This window comes from Ochotona curzoniae, unplaced genomic scaffold (genome assembly GCF_017591425.1).
Source record: "Ochotona curzoniae isolate NIBS_2020 unplaced genomic scaffold, NIBS_Ocur_1.0 scaffold_274, whole genome shotgun sequence".
NCBI classification, from domain to species: Eukaryota; Metazoa; Chordata; class Mammalia; order Lagomorpha; family Ochotonidae; genus Ochotona; species Ochotona curzoniae.
Genome location: NW_024467101.1, coordinates 11992653 through 12013362, shown reverse-complemented (window position 1 = coordinate 12013362; position 20710 = coordinate 11992653). Strand labels below are relative to the sequence as shown.

The window sequence follows — 20710 nt, the reverse complement described above, 5'->3', positions numbered from 1 at the left end:
GTCCAGTCAGCCCATGGTTTCCAGGAAACGCCAGCAGTCTTCCCTACCCCGAGGCCTCGTGTGTTCTTTCTCTCCCACTTGTCCTTGTTCATGACATTTGACCTTGGTTTTCTGCAAGATCCAACCACAAGTGAAAGCTCTTAGAAGCTGTCCCCCTAGGGAGTCGCTGAGCCAAAGGAGGGGAAAAGAGGAGAGCCCCACCCATCCCTGAGCCTTGAGCCCAGGACTGTGGCTCTCTTCTGTCCCCTGTCCCCCATGTTACCGCCAGCCTCCCTGTCCCCGGCAGACATCCACTCAGCCCCACGCCCCTGAGCGCTCACTGCTCTCCCCAGTGCCATGGTGTGCTCAGCCTACTCCTCTGTATTACAGCGTGTTGCCTCATGGAGAAGCGCCCCTTCGAGTCAGAGCTCCATAGTATGTCTTTACCCAAACCTCAGTTCTGGTGCCGTCCCCAAGAACGTGGACCTGAAGTTGCCTTGGCAGCCTTTGGAGAAACACTCAGAGAAAGGCACAGAGACTGGGGAGGGGTAATATATAACAATGTAAAAAGTGGCCCAGGTGCTGCCCCACCAGTTCAGCCTTCCCTCCTCTCCTTGAGCAAAGCAGTGTCCAGAAAGCCTCTTCCCCACCCCCGTGTCCAGCCAATCAGCCATGCCTGAGTCCCTGCAGCAGGCCCTCTGCCTCCCCTGGCTGCCATTCTTGCCTGCTGACCCTGTTGGCCACAGCAGTTTCTTCACCACCTCCATCTACTGACACAGCTGAGTAGCTTCTGCAAGCATCTCTCTAGCTGCTCAGTGGCTTCCTAGGCCAAGGTCCTGGATCACCGGCCACTGGGGAAGGTCCCTGCCATGTTCCTGCTAGCCTGGGCACAGTGAGGACATATGTCTCATTCTGTACCAATTGGTTTGCACAGCAGTGATTCCCCCAGAGTGCGTGCAGACCCTGCTCTGTGCACAGAGGGTTTGGGCACAACCAGAAGCGATACCATGGAAGGCTTTTGACTCTTCCTCTGCGCACGGTCCCGCAGGAGAAACCACTCCAAGTGCCTGGTGCACTGCAAGATGGGCGTCAGCCGCTCGGCGTCCACCGTCATCGCCTATGCCATGAAGGAGTTCGGCTGGCCTCTGGAGAAAGCATACAACTACGTAAAGCAAAAGCGCAGCATCGCACGGCCCAACGCTGGCTTCATGAGGCAGTTGTCCGAGTACGAGGGCATCCTGGACGCCAGGTAGGTGTCAGAGAAGCCCTGCCTAGAACAGGAGGTCCTCAATCAAATGGGTGGAGGCAGGGTTGACCTGTTTTGGCTCTTGTTCTGATGTGGGAGGGCTGGTGTCTAATTGTTTGTCCGGGGCATGAGTCTCTGCTTGGCACCACGTCCCCTGCCCAGGCTTTGGTGCAAGGCAAGCCCAGGACTGCAGGGCAGATGGCCAGGCTGTGCACCTGTGAGCAGGCAGGGAGGGCATGTCAGTCCCCCTGAGTCTTAGCTTGTTTCTTCCAGGCTAAAAATCCAGCTGAATGTATAACAGCACCGTGTGCCTGAGTTCACATCCTGGCCTTGCTCCCAGTTCCAGCTTCCTGCTGACGCCCTGGGAGGCAGCAGTTGAGGATTCCAGGACCTGGACTCCTGCCACCCATGTGGGAGATCCAGATGGAGTTCCTGGCTTCTGGCTTCTGTGGGCATTTGTAAATGGAAACAGATGGCAGAGCCTTCTCTGTTTGTCTCTACCTTTCAAATGGAACTCAAAATAAATACATTTTCACATGTTTTTTTAAAAACTGGAAGCAAGAACTCATAGCAGTGTTGTTCCCAGTAACCACCAGGTAGAAGTGACTGACATTCACGGTGAGCGAGTGGTAAGCACACTACAGTTGTACGGACAACTGGAGTATTACTCAGCCTTAGTCAGAAAATTCCGACACCTGCCACAGCACAGGTAAACCTAGGGCACATTGTGCCAGGTGAAAAAAATCAGTCACAAAAAGGCCAACACCAGGTGACCCCACTCACATGACGCAAGTGCTGGCTCCCTTTCTTTCTTTCTCCCTCCCTTTGCTTGCTTCCTACTGCAAGACAAAGAGAGATGTACCACCTGCTGGTTCCCTTCCCAAGGCTGGGTTGCACAGAACTGGCAACACACTCCAAGTGTGGTAGGAAGCCATCAGCGCTGCCTCCCAGGGTGCATACCACACCCCAGCAGGGAACTCAGGTGGGAAGCTAGAAACAGGAATTAAACAGCAGGTGCTTTGATGTGGTCATCCTAAGTGCTGGGCTCAGCATCCAAACTCCAAACCCTGCAGATGCTTTTCTTGCATTGGAAAGGCAGAATTTACAGGTAGAGGAAGAGACACAAATCTTCCAACTGCTAGTTCACTCCCCAGATAACTATAACAGTCAAGGCTGGGCCAGGCAAAAAAACAAAAGCGTCTTCTAGGTCTCCCATGTGGGAGCAGGGCCATCTCAGGACTTGGGCCATCTTCTCCCACATTTCCCAGACCCTAAGCAGGAAGCTGGATTGGAAGTAGAGCAGCCAGCACTCCAGCCAGCGTCCCAGGTGGCAGGTGTACCTGATATGCCAGCGTGCTGGCCAACCACCCTGCTTCCCCACCACCCAGCTGCTTAACTCCTACCCCAAAGGGTTCTACAAAGTACAAGGTCTCCTGCTTTTCCAGGGCATGGGTAAGGACCTGGCTCTGAGAGCCTGCCTTGTTCTGTCATGTACTCCCAGCAGACACTGGCACTAGGGAAGTCAGGAGGCTAGGCAGAGAGGAGCCGCCAGCACCCCAGACCCTTCAGACACAGGCCAGCTGCTCAGGACTCACTCTTCCTGCTCCCTTCCATCCCTGGCTCGTGTTGGAAAGAGGCCAGCAGCTCCATCCGGTGGCTTCTTGTCCAAGTTTGGGAAAACTGCAGTACCCTCACTCTAGCCACCCTTGGACTCCTTCACTGTCACCTGAAAAGTATCTCAGCAGGCTCTCCAGATTGGGGGCTGGTGGGAGATTAGGGCAACAAGCACCTGTCAGTCACTTCTGGCAGCAGCACCTTTGCAGCCCAGCCAGGGGTCAGGGTTCACAGGAGCACTGCACTGACCTTCACAGCCCAGCAGAAGGTGCACATGGTGCAGACAGCGTTTCCCCGGCCCCGAGGATCAGCAGCAAACCTGGACCACCCCTGCCACCCAGGCACGCTTCACTGCCTCTACAACCCTCCCAGCCTGTGATGATGTCACTCTGAGGTCTAGGGACCACACACCGTCCCCACCTTGTGTCATAAAAGCGGTGGTCCTGGGCCAGTGTGCTGGCACTGCACATTAAACTGCTCCTAGAAACTCTGGCATCCCATGGCAGTGCTAGTTTGAGTCCTGGATGCTTTGTTTCTGAACTAGCTCCCTGGTTATGCTCCTAAGAGGCAGCAGAAAATGGGTCCCTGCTACCCAAATGGGAAACCCAAATGTAGTTCCTGACTCCTGGTTTCAGCCTGGCCCAACTCTGTTATTGCAGCCATTTGAGAAAATAACCAGCAGATGGAGATTTCTTTGTCTGTTATCTGTCGTTTCTCTGTCACTCTACCTTTCAAATAAACAAATCTTTACTAAAAACTACAGTATTAGAAAATATCATTTAAAACCTGACCTGCCATTACTGATGCCCAAAGTTAGGTATTTGCTTTTCTTTTTTTTCCCCTCTCTCTCTTTTATTTATTTTTATTGGAAAGGCAGATTCATACAGAGAAGGGGAGACAGAAACATCTTTTACCTGCTTGTTCACTCCCCAAATTGCCGCAACACCCAAAGCCAGGAGCTTCTTCAGATTTCCCATGCAGGAGCGGGGTCCCAAGATATTGGACCATCCTCCACTGCTTTCCCAGGCTAGAAGCAGAGGGCTGGATGGGAAGTGGGCGACTGGGATGTGAACCTGTTCCCATACAGGATGCCAGCACTTGGAGGTGTAGGATTAGCAAGTTGAGCCAATGCGCCAGCCCCTAAAGCAGGTGTTTCTGATGTCTTTGCTCAACCATGTATATTATGTACCTCCAGTTCCATGAATGTGAGTGTATCTCTCCATGCCCTCCACTATGGGCCTCTTCCTTGCCCTGCAGTCCAGGCAGAAGCCAATTGGTGTTTGCCTGTGACAGAGCAGCTGGGAGATAAAGCCTCACTGTGGGGCCAAGTTCACAAAATGAAAAATGCAGGTTGCAAGCCGAGCCTCCATGTTATCATCGAGTGCCAAAAAGTCACATAAGGCCTCTCACGGGCGCCTCATTGGTGTGTGGGGTCCCCGTACGGTTTCTCATGCTTGGGTTCTGAAAACAGGTGGCTTCAACAAATTGAGTCATGAAACTCACACTTGAACCCCCTTGTTCATACTCGATGTCGGGCTGCCCCTGCCTCCTCCTTTCTGGAACCCCCCTGGGCACTGTGTGCCTTGACCAGCCTCCTTTGCTCTCTCTGCCCCCAGCAAACAACGACACAACAAGCTCTGGCGCCCTCAGACAGAAAGCAGCCTCCAGCCACCAGTGGATGACCCTGCAGCCCCCAGTGACTGCTTACCCGAGTCTCTGGATGATGAAACCAGGCTGTCCTGCTTGGACGATGCCACCCAGCCCGGCTTCCCCAGCAGCAGGCTCCCTGGGGGTTCCCCACTCCCCTGCTGTTTCCGACGCCTCTCGGACCCCCTCCTGCACTCCCCAGATGAGGAGGCAGACAGCCTGGTACAGCTGGAGGATCTGGAACGGGACACGCTGCCAGAGGAGGCTCCTCAGCCCGCTGAGGCACACAGGCCAGCCAGACCCCTCCCGGCAAGTCCTGGGCTCCCTGAGAAAGATGTGAAGAAGAGACTTGAATTCGGTAACCCCAAAGCCCAAAGCGACCCCTGTCCGCAGGGGGACGAGATGGACAAGGAGGAAGGCCCAAGAGCTGGGAGGTGGGTGCGCTCCCCAACGCTGCTCAACCGAGAAAACCTTAACAACAACAACAGCAAGAGGAGCTGCCCAGACGACTTTGAGGTAGGCAGGTGGAGGGCAGGCATTCGGGGCACTCCTCTCGGCTCTCCTCACCGCTACACCTTGCTGGGCTGGCAGCTATCCCCTCTGATGGCCAGCAGGCTCGTTTCAGAGGATGATGGCACCGACATTACCCACATGTGTCATGGGTCACCGCCCCTGGTACCTCCTTTACTTCTCACCTGGGGCCCCCAGCCCATTGCTCCTTCTGTGAGATGTGAAGCATGGAGCTTACCGCTCAGCTCCAAACTGTTTCACATGTCATCCCATCTGCCCATTTTCCTGTGCCACAGATTGGTCTGAAACAAATCACTGTACCGCATAATACTTTGAGAAACTCCCAGAAAGACTGGGGTATTAGTTTATTTTGTTGCAAAAATATTTAGAAATTCACATGTCGTTTTTTTAATATGCACCCCACATGAACTTTTGTTTTTTTGAAGCACATTCAGCTTTTTTTGTTGTTGTTATTTTTATTGGAAAGGCAGATCAGATTTACGGAGAAGAGACAGCAAGATTCTCAATCAGCCGGTTCACTCTCCAAGTGGCCGCAATGGCCAGAGCTGAGCCAATCTGAAGCCTGGAGCTTCTTCCAGGTCTCCCACTTGGGTGCAGGGTCCCAAGGCCTTGGGCCATCCTCTACTGCCTTCCAAGGCCACTAGCAGGGAGCTGGATGGGAACTGGAGTACCCAGGACATGAATCAGCACCCATAAGGGATCCTAGCATTTGCAAGGTGAATTTTTAGCTATTGAACCATCATTTCAGGCCCCTACATGAACTATTTGACGACCCCTCATATATATGAATTTCACAAATTTTTGTATTAAAACACACTTGGCTTCTTTAAAGATCACTTTTTTTCAGAGAAAGAACATGCACTCCATCCCTTGGTTTGTTCCCCAAATGCCTACACCAGCTGGGCCCGGAACTGGGAACTCGGGCCTCCCCCGCGTGAGCAGGGCCCCTCACTTGAGCTATCACAGCTATCTTCCAGCATCAACCTTGGCAGGAAACTGGAATCATTAACCAGAAAGGCAAAGTAAACTTAGCGAGAGAGAGAGATTGGTCTTCTATCCATGATTTACTCCCCAGATACCCATTAACAGCCAGATCCGAGACAGACCCAGGGTGGGTCAAGGTAAGGAGCCAAAAACTCCATCTGAGTCTCCCACATGGGTAGCAAGGAACCCGAGCACTTATTGCCTTCTCAGTTACATTAACAGGGAGCTAGATTGGACGCAGAATGGCTGGGACACTGACATCACAAACAGTGGCTTAATGTGCTGCACCACAGCATCAGGCCCTCTCCTTAAGTACAAGTTGTGTTTCAAGCAAACTCGTGAAATGCCCTTGTCTCACTTTATTCATGAACACTTCACTATGGGGCATAACCACCGTGCCATTGCCACCTCTAAGAAATGAATTGTCAGGACTGGCATGATGGTGTAGCAAGCTAATCCTCTGCCTGCAAGCACTAACACCCCGTGTGGGTACCAGTTCACATCCCAACTGCTCCACTTCAAATCCAGCTCTGTGTGTATGCTGCAGGGAAAGCAGCAGAAGATGGCTCAAGTTCTTGTGCTCCTGCACCCTCATGGGTGACTCCAAAGAAACTCCTGGTTTCCAGTTTTGGATTGGCTCAGCTCTAGGCATTGCAGCCATTTAGGGAGTGAACCAGTGGATGAAAAATCTCTCTGTTCTCTCCTTCTTCTCTCTGTAAAAACCTGCCTTTCCAATAAAAATAAATTAGTCTTAAAGAAAGAAACTGATGACCATTCTGCCACATCACTGTCTGGCGTTCCCACAGCGGTGGCAGTGCTGAGCTCCATTAGACAGTTGCAGCTGTCGCATTTGGTGAATTCTGTACGGGCAAGTATCAGCTTCCACACTGTGCTCACCCAAAACATAGCCATCCCATTGACAGGGAGCTGGCAAAAGCGATAGGTGCATTTAGGTACAGAGCTAGTGTGTCAGCAGCCAGGAGGTTAACTGCACCAGCTCACCAGCCCAAGATCCCTTTTCAGTCAGTGCCCACTCTTCCCACTCCTGAAGACAGAGGGTATATAAGCTGAAGTTCAGGATGAAGCCACTTCAGGTAGGACTGATTGTCCTTGCTGGGAGTCACAGCTTGGCTGGGAGGTGGAGTGGAGGACACAGCATGCTCTTCTCAACCAGCTGATGGTGTCACCTAGGAGACGGGACCCAGAGAGAGCATGCCGGCAATTAAGCTCAGCGTGTTGGGTTGATGAGGGCTGAAACTGCGTCAAACCACCCTGTGTGTGTGGTCTCGGGGGAGGAGGGGGCGGACATGGATGTCACAAAGGAACGCCCGGTGTGACGGCAGATCAGCCACGCAGGGTGCCCGGGACATCCTGGTGGACCCAGGAAGAACAGATGTTAGGCACTGGAGTGTGGAGAGAGCTTGGTGTGCAAGGGACAGGAGTGAACACTGCTGTGGGGCGGGGACAGCAGGCGTTGTATTTGGAAGGTGCAGTTGAAAAGGTTCCTGTGGTCTACAGGGCTGCCCAGCATGCTGGAAGGGTTCTGCATGTCGTCTCAGGGCTGACAGGCAAACTGGCAGCATGACAACAGAGGAACCTGGGGGAATGCTGAGGACAGAAATATGTGATGTTAGAAGGTCACTCTGCCGCCCACGTACCCAGGCTCATCCTGTGCCCTGTACTCCTGTGCACGGCCCCAGGCTGCTCCTTGCTCCCTGGGCCTAGCCCACGCCTGCTCTTTACACCAGCTCAGGGGACTCAGAACCTGCACCTCCCAAGGGCATCTTACATGCAGTCCCAATGGCCAAGGCAGGCATTCCTTAGGATGCCTAGGAGGTGTGTGGACTGAATGAGTTCTCCCCACCCTGTAGCCCTGTTGACCCTGAAAGGCATAAAACCTACCTCTGGCTGGGGTTGGCACAGCAGTTAAGCCACTGCCTGGAAAACACCTGCATCCTACATCCACGTGCCTGGCTGGAGTCCCGGCTGCTCCACTCCCAACCCAGCTAATGCACCTGGGAAGACACAGAAAATGGCCCAAAAGCTTGGACCCCTGTGGAAAATGTGGATGAAGTTTCAGCTCCTAGCTTTGTCCTGGGCCAGTCCTGGCTGCTGTGGACCTTTGGGGAATGAGCCAGAAGATCTCTTTCCCTCTCATTCTCTCTCCCTCTGCCTTTAAAATAACGTGAAAAGAAAGAAAAAAATCCACCCCCACCTGGCCGCTTTGTCAAGCCCTACAGGCATCTGTGTTAGGTCATAGTTGAAGTCTGCACTGACCGTAGCTGGATGATGGTTCTAGAACCATGCAGTACTTTGGCTGGACAGAAGGGTGACCCCTTGTAGTCTGCAGACACCCCAGATGTGGGTGTTTTTTTTTTTTTTTTGTAAGGAATTACTTGAAAGGCAGAGTAAAGAGAAGAAGAGGCCAAGAGAGGGTTCTCTATCCCTTCCTTCACTCCCCAAGTTCCTGCACCAGCCACATCTGGACGGGCCCAAGGCAGGAGCCAGAACTCCATCCAGATCTTCCAGGTGGGTGCAAGGGCCAGATGATTTCCCAGGCATGCTAGCAGGCAGCTGGGTGGGGAGTGGAGCAGCTTGGTCTGGAGCCAACCGACGCTGTGACCTGAAAAGCCAGGGTTATAAGTGGCAGCTTCAACCCGCTATTCCACAACGTCAGCCTCTAGATATAGATTCAGGGTCCAGCACAGTAGCCTAGTGACTAAAGTCCTCACCTTGCACATGCCAGGATCCCATGTGGGCGCCAGTTCTAATCCCGGCAGCCCTGCTTCCCATCCAGCTCCCCGCTCATGGCCTGGAAAAGCAGTCGAGGATGGCCCAAAACCTTGGGAGCCTGCACCCTGTGTGGGAGACCCGGAAGGAGCTCCAGGCTCCTGGCTTGGGATCGGCACAGCTCCAGCCCTTGTGGCTACTTGGGAAATAAAGTATCAGATGGAAGATCTTCCTCTGTTCCTCTCCTCTTCTCTGTATATCTGACTTTAAAAAAAAAAAAAAGATTCTTAATGTAAAAGAAAGACCGCTGGCCTGTGTTTCAGAGGGAGGCAGGGAGGCAGGGATGGAGGAAGGAGGTCCTGGGCAGCTGTGGTTTGCCCACCTGGCTCCCAGAAGGACCTACCATGTCCTCACTTGCCCCGACCCATGTCACTTGCAGATAAAGGCGTCCAAGAGGTCACCGTGCCTGTTCTAAATGATGTGCAAGTGCTACCACTTCAGAACTTGCCCCATCCCATGCCCTCCTCACCAGCCCATGCCCTCCTCACCAGCCCATGCCCTCCTCACCAGCCCCTGCTCCTAGTTGAGGTTGAAACCCAGGCCTGCGCCCTCTCACCATGTTCTTGTCGTCTTGCAGCACGACGCCATATTTGGGATCCTTAACAAAGTGAAGCCACCCTATAAGTCCTGTGCCGATTGCATGTACCCCCCCACCAGTGGGGCTCCCGAGGCCTTCAGGGAATCACATGAAGATCCACGCACTGGCGCCATCTGCACCCAGCCCGCCTTCCTGCCTCACGTCACCTCCTCCCCCATGACCCACACATCTGGCAGGTGTAAAGCTCTGGAGAAGCCAGCCTCTGGCCCAGCCGAAACCCTCCCCGTCCCATCAGGAGTAGGCTCAAGAAGGCCGGACAGCAATGGCACTGGGACCACCCCAGAGTCACCAGGGAGCCTTCTAGAACCTTCCAGAGAGACCTCAAAAGTCCTTCCAAAGCTGTGCCTCCTCTTGAAAAATTCTCACTGTGATCAGAGCCAATGTCCTGGCCCAGAAAGGACAAAGGAAGAGCCGGCACCTAGGAAAGACCCAAAGGCAGCCAAGGACCTGCGGCTCCTGTTCAGCGGCGACACCGAGAGGCCAGCAGCCAGCAGCTACCTGATGCAACACCAGGAATCCATCATCCAGCTGCAGAAGGCTGGCCTGGTCCGCAAGCACACCAAAGAGCTCGAGAGGCTCAAGGGCTCACCGGCAGACACGGCGGCTTCCTGCAGGGATAGCCCGGCCAGCAGGCTAGAGGCCAGCATCCCCGAGGAGAGCCCGGAGAAGTCAGACACCGCCCCAGCCCAGGCTGCCGCCGAAGCGGCCTGGCCGAGGAGCCCCCCGGCCTTCCTGTGCCGCCTGGATCACACCAGTAGTTTCACAAAGGACTTCCTGAAGACCATCTGCTACACACCCACCTCATCATCCATGAGCTCCAACCTGACCCGGAGCTCCAGCAGCGACAGCATCCACAGCGTGCGCGGGAAGCCTGGGCTGGTGAAGCAGCGCACGCAGGAGATCGAGACGCGGCTCCGGCTGGCCGGCCTCACCGTCTCATCCCCGCTCAAGCGCTCGCACTCCCTGGCCAAGCTCGGGAGCCTCAACTTCTCCACCGAAGACCTATCCAGCGAGGCCGACGTGTCTACCACCGCCGACTCTCAGGACACCAAGCTGAGCGAGTCTTCTTCCTTCTTCTACGAGCCTCAGGCCACACCAAGGAGCCCAGCCGCCCCCTCCAGACCATCAGGGAAGCCTGTCCCCGAGAACACGCCAAGTTCTGCCCAGGCAACCAGGAGCTGACCCACCCTGTGTGGCCCAGGAACTTCGGGGCCCATTACCTGCCCACCTCCCGCCACCGGGGTCCTTCCCCCAGTTCCTCTAAGGGTGTAGGCCAACCCCCTGCACCTTCATTTGTCTTAAACAACTGCAGTCAGCCTCCATTTTCCACCCTTGTCAGAGATGGGGGAGGGACGCCAATCGTTAACACATAGCACAAGAAGACAGAGTGTACACATGACACGGGGTCTCCGTGTCGTGTGTCTTCAAGAAGAGCATGCACAGGTAGGCACACACATTCAGAACATTACATCATAACGTGGCAAAAGCAGCATTGCAGCAGTGGTGTCCCTGCGACGCCTGTTCTTGGCTCATCCCAGCCCTCGGGTTGAAACTCTGGGATGGCGACCTGAGTCCTACCTCTGTTCTTGCTGTGCTTTTTTTGTTTGTGTGTTTTTTTTTTTTTTTTTTTTAATCTGTCAGGTGGGAACATTCCTGGGAATTATGCTGAGTCCCAAAGGGTATTTTCAGGAAAGAATTTCTGTCTTCTGGATTTGGGACCCCAGGAATGTCAAGACTGAATCCCGTGCACCCAACACTGCTGAGCAAAGTCCATGGACCATATCACCCATGCTGGAACCAGCCCCATGCTGTGCATGTTCTCTGTGTCCTGGTGCCAGCATGATAGCCCAGGGATGTATGCCTGGCACTGAGTCAGTGGCAGGACGTGGGTGGGATCCACTCAGTGGGTGCTGGCGGTGATGTGTCCACAGCTCCCCCATCTGAGAGGGAAGGCCCCGCAAGTCTGGGTGGGCCATCTCTGCTGCTGAGGCGCTTGTCTTCATCAGGAGGGGGAATTGCTCCAAGTTATCTGACCACCGGGTGGGGACTCCTGCTAGGAGCTCCACACCCTGGGGTCCCTTTGCCTCCTGTTGGGTGGCAATGAGGAGCTCCTTGCCTGTGTTTACCATGGCCTCTTCCTGCAGCCAGTTCCTGCTTCCTGCTCCCCTCCTGCCACCCCACCCCACCCCACCCCACCCCACCCCAGAGCAGCCATGCAGAGTCCAGAGGATTCCATGGGTGGAGCCTCAGCACCATGGGTGGTGGGAAGCTCAACGAGGCCTTGCCGCCTCCAGCCCTGGGCTCAAATCAGGGATACTCCGGCGGAGTCCATGATTTGAGCTAAACTGAGAATGGAATCCTTGCAAGCAGAGCTAGGACTGAGGCATCTACATGCCATCCTGGGCAGTCCCTGTAGGCTAAGAGTACCTTCCTCACTCTTGACGGAGTTGGGAGAAGGAGAGCATCATCATGTGACAGCACATACATGGCCTGACTGGTCATAAACATTTGCTCTCGGGCCCCACATGGAGAAAGTCCGCTCATCCCTGGCTCTGCCTGGCAGCTCCGGAGGTGCGAGCCCCTTCCCCACCCCTCAGAAACTTCTGGTCATGCCCTGCCCTCCAGACCTCAGCCAGGTTGTCTTGCACAGCTTGCAGTATTGGCTGGGGGGGTGGTGGGGGTAGGTGGTATGGAGGAGGGGGAGAGAAAGCGAGGAAATACTGTTGGTGGAGACCTTTCCACGCCCACCATGGAGACCTGCTGAAACCTGCGAGCCTTTCAGGAACAACCGGACTAAATAAGTGGGCAGGTGACTCCCTGTCTTCTCTTGGTCCTAGCTGTGATCCCCACCCCCAAAGCATCCATCAGCAGGGCACACCAGAATGGGTCTAGGAGAGCAGGCCTGGCTCTTTGCAATTGCTGCCAGCACAGTTCTCGCCAAATCCCTCCTCTCCCAGGCATGGCTGTCCTGTTCCATGCAGATACGTGCCCCATGTCCATGATACAAATTCATTCCCACCAGTGGCCACTGATATTGCCCGTAAGGTAATTCTCTGCTTGCTCCCCAACACCCATGACCTCTGCTCCTTTTCTCTGCCAACAAAAGTGTTTTTGCAAAAGCCCACCAAATTTGATGGGTCTTGCCAAATTTCATTTTCTGTGGCCCATCCATTTTTGTATCAAGATAATCCTTTTCATTTAGGCAGTGCCACGCTCACATGGTCTGTTGTAACCACACATGAGAGGCAAAGATTTGGGGGGAAACTTGGCATTTTGAAAGCCATCATTTTTCCTAGCCCAGGTCAGGGGTGTGGGAGTGGGACCACAAATACACAGAGGCCTTCTCCAGCTCTGGGCAAGCATGGCCAATCAGGCCAGCCAACAACTAGACAGCCCCAGGAACTGCCCCCGGCCCCTCACGCCCCTGTGGTCCGACAAGCAGGGAGCCTCCCACCAAGTTTGGGAGTTTGCACCCCAGCCTGGAGCAAACGGTTATCTGGATCCACGTCCTAGGGCAAACTGGCACTGTAAATGTTGGATTAAGCAGACAAAAGTACCCTGCCCCAGTGGGTACACCTTGGTGAAGACAACACACCTGCTCCGTAAAGTGGACTGTGGCCTGGCCAGCACTCTACATGCCATCTTGGCTCCTAGGAAAGATTCTAACCACACATGACACACAAAAGAGATAAGCGGAAGAGACAGTGGCTTTGTTGTGGCATGTCATTGATTGGTGACTGCGGCTCTGGGACACCTCTGTCATTTGAGAACAGGGCAGCTTTCTGAGTCAGCTCAGCACTGCTGTTCTTTAAGGCCCACCCCAAGTTAGGCTGAACAGGGAGGGAGCATTTCATCTTGCCCTAGCTGCTCCCCTGAGCATGGTATGACCATGACCGTTGAGCCCTCTGATTGCCTTAGGACTGGCATTGTCAGTTTGCATTTGCCTGCACCTTGGCCACCCTGCAGGCACCGCTGCCTACCTCTGGGGCATTTCACAAGTGGTCACAAGGTGGCAGACAGGCTGCCTGCCAGGTGCACTCGTCGCAGTCCTGCTTGGAGAGCATTCCAGTGCTTTCCCCTGGTTGGGATGCAGCCAAGGTGACGTCAAACAGCCCTGTCCCTCTGCACGCTCTTCTCAGGGACCGTGCCACAAAGGTGAGTCAATCCCCCCAGTGCTCCCGTGGGGGTCACTTAGCCGAGATGCTATTTTTGCCACCTCAGCAGCAGGCATCACTCTTCCTGGGCCACAAATCTTTCCCACCTCAAGCACCCCTCACCTGACCCTACTTGTGGATCAACTACCTAGCAGATGTACCCTGGATGGCAGCCACTTCCCCTTTGGCCAGAGAACTTGATGGACAGATGAAACACCCTTGTCATCTGGGGATCCTGAGCAGGTCCTCTTGTCCTAATCCCACCCTTTAGGTTCACCCACACAGAAAGCCCCTCTGTTGCTGCCTGCTCCACAGTTAAAGGGCTGCGTGCATGCATCCATTCTGCTTATTTGTCTCCGAGTATACCTAGCTTCGATCACATAGCTGTGGGCATCTCTCCCTTCTCGCCCCCACACAGGCTGCATCACCCCAGCTGGAGTGATGCTGTCCAGAGCCACCCTGGGTCAGTCTTGTAACTGCTGCCACCCTGACACAAGTCTTTATAATGGGGCCGCCAGCCCTCTACTGGGCTTGCCACAACGAAGAGAAAGCTGCTTGGCCCCTTCCCCTATACCTTTGTCGTTCTACAATCGAGTGCCTTAAAATAGTTTACAGATCTCATGTGTTTGTGTGGAATTGTCTGCCTCTCATTTTCTGTGTTTGCATCCCTCAGTCATGTTGGGGGCCGTTGGTTGCATCTCCCACTGTGTGGTTCACTGTCGTGTTCCAGGGAGCCTTGCTAGCGTCAGCGCTTGACAGGTCCTGCAGATGGGGCAGCCATTGGTGGGTGCTGCATCCCATGGTTGCTACTTATAGGATGGACCTAAGGTGGCATGGGGGACAGCACAGGCCCAGCAGGGTCCAAACCGTAGGCCAGCCCTTCTGTGCTCCCTGTCCCACCCAGGCAACCCCTTATTTCTCCTTTCTGTGAGTGTCCTAAATTCTGTTGTCAAACAAAATGTAGGAACCGGTCACCCCACCCACCCCAAAATCAGGGGCTGTGTGAGACAGGCTGCTTCATGCTGCCAGTGAGTTCCAAGTGTTACGTTGCAGTCTTGAAGATTTTTTTTTATTCTATTGTTTCTCTTGTTTTTCTTTTTTATATTGTATATTTAAAAGGCAGTATCTTTTGTACTGTGAATTTGCAGTAGAGAATGCATTGTGCACTTTTTTTTTTTACTTTCTGTTAGTGTGTATTGTGTATAGTCTGTGTGCTTCTTGTGATTAAAAAATAAACATTTTTTTTTTCTTTATCAATGCCTAATGACTGTGAACTTATCTGAGTACAGAAGGAAACGAACTCATCATCCTCTGCCAACATCATCATCACGACATTGTGGGCAGTGGTCACTCAGTAGCTGCTCCAGGTAAAGCAGTCTGCTGAGGGTCGGCGCCGTGGCACAGCAAGTTGAGGCATTGTCTACAGTGCCTGCATCCCATATCACAAGCGCTGGTTTAAGTCTCCACTGCTCTGCTTCCAATCCTGGGAGGCATCAGGTGATGGCTCAAGCACTGGACTCCTGCCACCCATATTGGAAGCCCAGGTAAAGGTCCCAACTCCTGACTTTGTCCTAGACCTGCCTGAGCTATTGTGGCCATCTGGGGAGTGAGCCAGCAGATAGAATGATTTTCTCTCTGTCTCACATTTGCTCTCTCTTTTTCTCTTTCTCGGCCTGTCAAAGATATCATTAAAAACAAATGTAGTATCTGCATAGACCCTAGCCTATCCTCCCATGTACCTGAAGTCACCACTGGATCACTTGCCTTACTTAATGCAGCGTAGACACTGTATGAATGCTTGTTAGGCTCTAGTGTTCAGAATGTCATAACCAAAACAATGCCTATGCTTGGGACACACGTGATCCTCTTCTTCCTTCCCAGCCTGGTGTGGATGATCCACAGAATCAGGGTGTGACTATGCACGCTCCATCAGGAGGACCACTGTGTCCTCCAGACAGCTTTCAGCATTGCTCTCACTTTACAGATGCAGAAGCAGGGGAATGCAGGTCCATCACTGTGGGGTAGCTGGTTACGCCTCCGCCCATTACACCGGCATCCCATATGGGCACTGGTTTGTGTCCCAGCTGCTCCACTTCTGACTCAGCTCCTTGCTAATGGCCTGAGAAGGCAGCAGAAGATGATCCAAGTCCTTGGGCCCCTGCAACCACCAACCACATGGGAGACCTGGACACTCCTGGCTCCTAACTTGAGCCTGGCTATTGCAGCCATCTCTCAGTTTCAAGTCAATCATTTTCAAAAAAAAAAAAAAAGCTTTTGTACATGGTGTCTCAAAACTAGGTATGGCTCTCCAACCTCATCTCCCTGATAGATGTTCAGATAAGTTCATCAGTGCCTCAATTTCCTCCCTTAAAACCAGAACAGACTTGCAGCCTGGTTAGAAGGGTGAGCACTGTGTAATTAGCCCAAGGCAGATATCCAGATATTTCAACTTCGTTTGCTACAAGCTGTTAGCACAGGTCCTGGCACACAGCAGGCCTTTGGCGAGCAATGGCTGCAGCGGGGAAGACCTTGGTCCAGCCCCTATGGACTTCCCGTCCCGTCCCTCCCCCTGTAGCATGTCTCTGGAGGGCTGCAGGATATGAGCACAAGTCTCTTGGAGCAGGATGCCCTGGGCTGGGGTTTGCCCGTGCATCCTCCACTGACCCCAGGCACAAACACCATTTGTCCCCAAGCTGGACCCACTCAGCCTTTCCCAGCGAGCCTTCGGGGAGGGGCAGGCACGGCCAGCCTTTGCGCGTGGGTTTGTCCCTGCTACAATCCAGAGGTACATCCTGTTCTGGCGTTGCCATAGCACGGCCAAAAACATCTGCCACAACAGACGGCTGGGGCTGGCGGCTGACAGCAAGGGCCTGGGGTAGGGGGAGCCAGGCACCAGAGCCTGGAGCTGGGCAGTAGCTTGGGGCACTCCCCCACTCCCCACTCCATGCACATATGTGCACGCATTGACACACATGCGCTCAGACAAGTGCATTTGTAGTATGCATATTTGAGCTGAGATGCAAGCTGGCTTTGCAGCTTGTGCAGATCTGCCTCCTCATCCCCTAATCTTCAAAGGCTGTTTGTGGAGACCCCAAGAGAGGATCCACAGCCCCCACCCTGACCCACTGTACACAACCCTGGGCAGGATGGGGCCGTCCAGGGCTTTCTCCCTGGTCTAAGCTTCCAGCCAGGCCCCAGTCTTGCTCCTCATATGGAAGTTGCTTTCCTGGGTATCATTGTTGCCCTTGCTTTTCTTGATAAGGAAGCAAAACACAGTAGTTAACAAAACCCCATGTTGCCGAGGTGTGGTGCTGACCTGGGCGGCAGCAAAGCCACGTGTGCCTTTTGCTAACCACATCCTAATGGTCTGAGTTCATTGCAACACCTGGGCTTGGTGGTCTGCGGCGAGTACTGACCAAATGCAGCAAATGCAAAATCACTTGAACTTGCCTGCCAGGCGGGCGATGCAGATGCAAGGCGCTACTTCAGAGACTGAGTGGAAAAATTGAAAAGTGATACCCCCCAAAATGCAAAAAGCAATTTTTTAAGGTAGAAAAATGTCAAAAGATACCCAAAAAAGGGAAATCTCCAGTTTTCTCGTTAGTATACATCCTCCGTGAGCATTTTAAAGAACCCCATGTAGGGATGGCAGCAGGACAACCACATCTTTTCATTCTATTAAGGAGCTTGCTATTAGTGGCAGATTTTCTAAAAGAGAAACTGACACTCCAAGAGGTGACATCACCTCCTTAAGTCACGTAAGTGTCCTGGGATTGGAGCCCAGTTTCTACGAATGCTAAAGCTCTAACCCAGTGGGCGGGGAGGGATGGAGAGGGATGGGGAGGAATGGGGCAACCCCGCATCCCCTAACAGCAGTGCCTGCGTTCAAGTCCCAGCTCCACTTCAGATTCACACATCCAGGTGATGGCTCCAGTAGTCGGACCCTGCCTCTCCTATGAGAGACACTCGTGGAATGCCCAGCTCTTGGTTCAGTTCTGGAAGGAATCTGGTGGTAAGCTCTCCGCCTCTGGTTTTCTGCCTTTGGAATAAGTTATATTCAGGCATGCATACATATTACCTTTTCAGGCTCTAACCTGCAAGTAGCCCTTTCACCCACCCTGGTGCTGTTTTTCCTGGCTCTCCAATACCTCCAGGGCTCCCTGCCCTTGCCCCTGCCCTGCTTGGGCCTCATTGCTGCTGGATGCCCAGGCCTGGCTGAGGTCACAAGCTCTGGCTCGGGCCTCCCTCAGGCCACACCCTGTCTGAAGAGGCCTGTGGGAATTCTTGACCCTGACTGGCCATGCTCCGAGACTCCCAGGGTTGATCTCGCCAATCCTCCCAGCTCGTTCTCTCCCTAAGACTGACCTTCTCTCCTTGGCCGCTTCCTGGGCTGCCCCCTGCAGGAGCCCTAAGCAGTGGCGGGAGGTGGGAGGCAGGAGAGGCGGGAAGGGGTGGGGCCCCGCAGGAGGTAGTCATGACAACAGCTACACATTATGTTTCCTAACCCCACCGGACAAGGTGGCTGCGTGGCCACGACTTTGGCAGGGCAGATGAAGAGACTCAGAAGCAAAATGATTTCCCCTGAAGGCCCCCCAGAAGTTAGTCATCACTTCTGCCCAGGCATCCCCACCTCTTAACTCTATAGAGAGATGGCTGTTTAATCTGATCACCTTACTTAGGCGGCTTCATCCCACACTGGAGTATCCAGCCTTGCCCCCATCCTGCTTCCTGATTCCTGCTAGCGTGTACCCTAGGGGGCAGCAGATGAGGGTTCAATCGACTAGGTCCCAGCCACCCATGTGGGAGACCTATGTTGAGTTCCAGGCTCCTGACTTTATCCTAACCTAGCCTCTGCTGTTGCATGCATTGGGGAGTGAGTAAGGATGGCAGATCTCTTTCTGTCTTTGTCTCTCTTTCAAATAAGTAAATCTTTTTTTTTTTTATGAAAAAGAATAAACTGAACATCCCATAGACATGCTCAGGACTTTGAGTCTCCGGAAGCCTAGGTCAGGTTTATGAGGCTCGAAAAATGTTTGTTGAATGACCAAGCAATTTATGCCCCATTTATTTTGTTTAATTACTTTGTTTATTTTTCTCTTTATTGCCCCATTTATTATTCTTTCATTTATTTTCTTTAAAAAAAAACACATTTATTTATTTATTTTTGGAAAGGCAAATTTACAAAGAGACAGAGAAACATCTTCCAGCTGCTGGTTCACTCCCCAAGTGGCCGCAACAGCTGGAGCTGAAGCCAGGAGTTCTTCCGAGTCTCCCAAACAAGTACAAGGTCCCAAGGCTTTGGACTGTCCTCTACTGCTTTCCCAAGCCATAAGCAGGGAGCTGAATGGGAAGTGGGGCAGCCAAGACACAGACCAGTGCCCATATGGGATGCCAGCACCAGGATGTCGAAGGTTAGTTAATTAACCCATTACACAGCCCCGGTGAATTAATTTTTTGCTAAAGAAACTTCTAATGTTCCCTAGGACCTGGGCACATCCCCACAGATGTTGCAACTGGGCTCTTATTGAACAATGGATGGTCCTTTACAGGTGTTACAGGAGGCTGAAGGCCACAGGCTAGCCTCACGCAGGGAGAGGGCAGCAAGTGGCAACTGGGGAGTCATTTTTTGCCTCCAGGATGCAGTGCAGACCTGTTTAGGGGCTGTTTGCTCTCTGCAGTGCACAGGGTTAGCCCATCTTTCAGATGCTGTCCCTTGTTTTATAGCATTGTTTCCAACAACTGCACTGGATAGCAAGGGTTATTTCCTCAGCCAGCAATTGTGCTTGTTGCACCTGTCACCCTACGTACAATTAGTTCTTCCTTATGGGCAGGCTCCGTGTCTGCTAATTCACACGCTTGCCTCTGGGAGGCGCTGTAGTTTGGGTGGTCGCGCAGGGGTTTCCTGACAGGTGATTGGGCCTTGGGGATGTCACTCTCAGAAAGGTTCATGCTGACTCTCAGAAGGAGTGTGTTCTGGTGAGTGTAAGTGGTTGTCAAGGGAAACCACCTCACGTACCTGGCCCCTTCTTCCCGTCTGCTTCCTGCCCTGTGGTGATGCGTCGGAGAAGGCCCTCACCTGGCCGGGCTGATGGGACTGCCCGGCAAACTGAGAGCTAGAGGCCCGTGTTGTCTTAATCTGTAACCTCAGCATCCCACACCAAGCGCTGGTTAGAGTCCTGGATGCTGTGCTCCTGATCTTATCCAGCTTCCTGCTCATGCACCTGGGAAAATAGGAGAAGACGGACAAGAGCCTGGGCCCCTGCCACCCAACAAAGAGACTGACATGGGGTTCCAGGCTTCTGGCTTCACCCGGACCCAACCTTAACCGTTGTTACCATTGGCAAGGTAAATCTGGCTGAAAGATCGCTTTCTCTCTCTCTAACTCTCCCTGTCAACTAAGCAAATCCATCTGTAGGAAGAAAGAAAGAAAGAAAGAAGGAAGAAAGGAAGAAAGAAAGAAAGAAAGAAAGAAAGAAAGAAAGAAAGAAAGAAAGAAAGAAAGAAAGAAAGAAAGAAAGAAAGAAAGCAAGCTGGGATCAATGTGTTAGACTAGCTGTTAAGGTTCTTGCCTTGCGCGCGTTGGGATCCTATATGGGTACCAGTTTGTGTCCCGGTGGCATCACTTCCCTTCCAGCTCCCTGCTTGTAGCTTGGGGAAGCAGTTGAGTACAGTTCAAAGCCTTGGAACCCTGAGCACCTGTAGGAGACCCAGAAGAAGCTCCTGGCTCCTGGCTTTAATTCAGTGCAGCTCTGGTCTTTGGCGCCACTTTGAGAAATGAATCAATGAACGAAGATATTCTTCTCTGTCTCTCCTCCTCTCTGTATATCTGACCTTCTAATAATAAATAAATAAATCTTGGAAAATAAAAAGTTTGTGAATTAAATAAGCCCTGTTTAATTATAAAGTATTTTATCATAAGGCCCGGAGTGGTGGCGCAGTGGTTAAGTCCTCGCCTTGCACGCCCGGGATCCCATATGGGCGCTGGTTCTAATCCCAGCAGCCCCCGCTTCCCTTCCAGCTCCCTGCCTGTGGCCCGGGAAAGCAGTTGAGGACAGCCCAAAGCTTTGGGACCCTGCACCCACGCGGGAGACCCGGAAGAGGCTCCTGGCTTAGGATCGGCATAGCATCGACCGTTGCGCTCACTTGGGGAGTGAATCATCGGACAGA

The 20710-nt window shown here is 53.1% G+C and overlaps 1 protein-coding gene across 5 annotated transcripts in view; it reads left to right on the top strand.

Moving 5' to 3' along the window:
• The window catches only part of SSH1 (slingshot protein phosphatase 1), a 56719-nt gene extending 45561 nt beyond the window's left edge, over window positions 1-11158 (top strand). For all 5 annotated transcript variants that reach the window (XM_041003462.1, XM_041003463.1, XM_041003461.1 and 2 more), the window contains 3 exons: window positions 1028-1228; window positions 4456-5002; window positions 9369-11158. In XM_041003462.1, coding sequence (XP_040859396.1) covers window positions 1028-1228; window positions 4456-5002; window positions 9369-10571 — 1951 coding nt within the window. In that variant the 3' untranslated portion in view covers window positions 10572-11158. The remainder of the gene's footprint in view (window positions 1-1027; window positions 1229-4455; window positions 5003-9368) is intronic.
• The last annotated feature ends 9552 nt before the right edge of the window (window positions 11159-20710 follow it).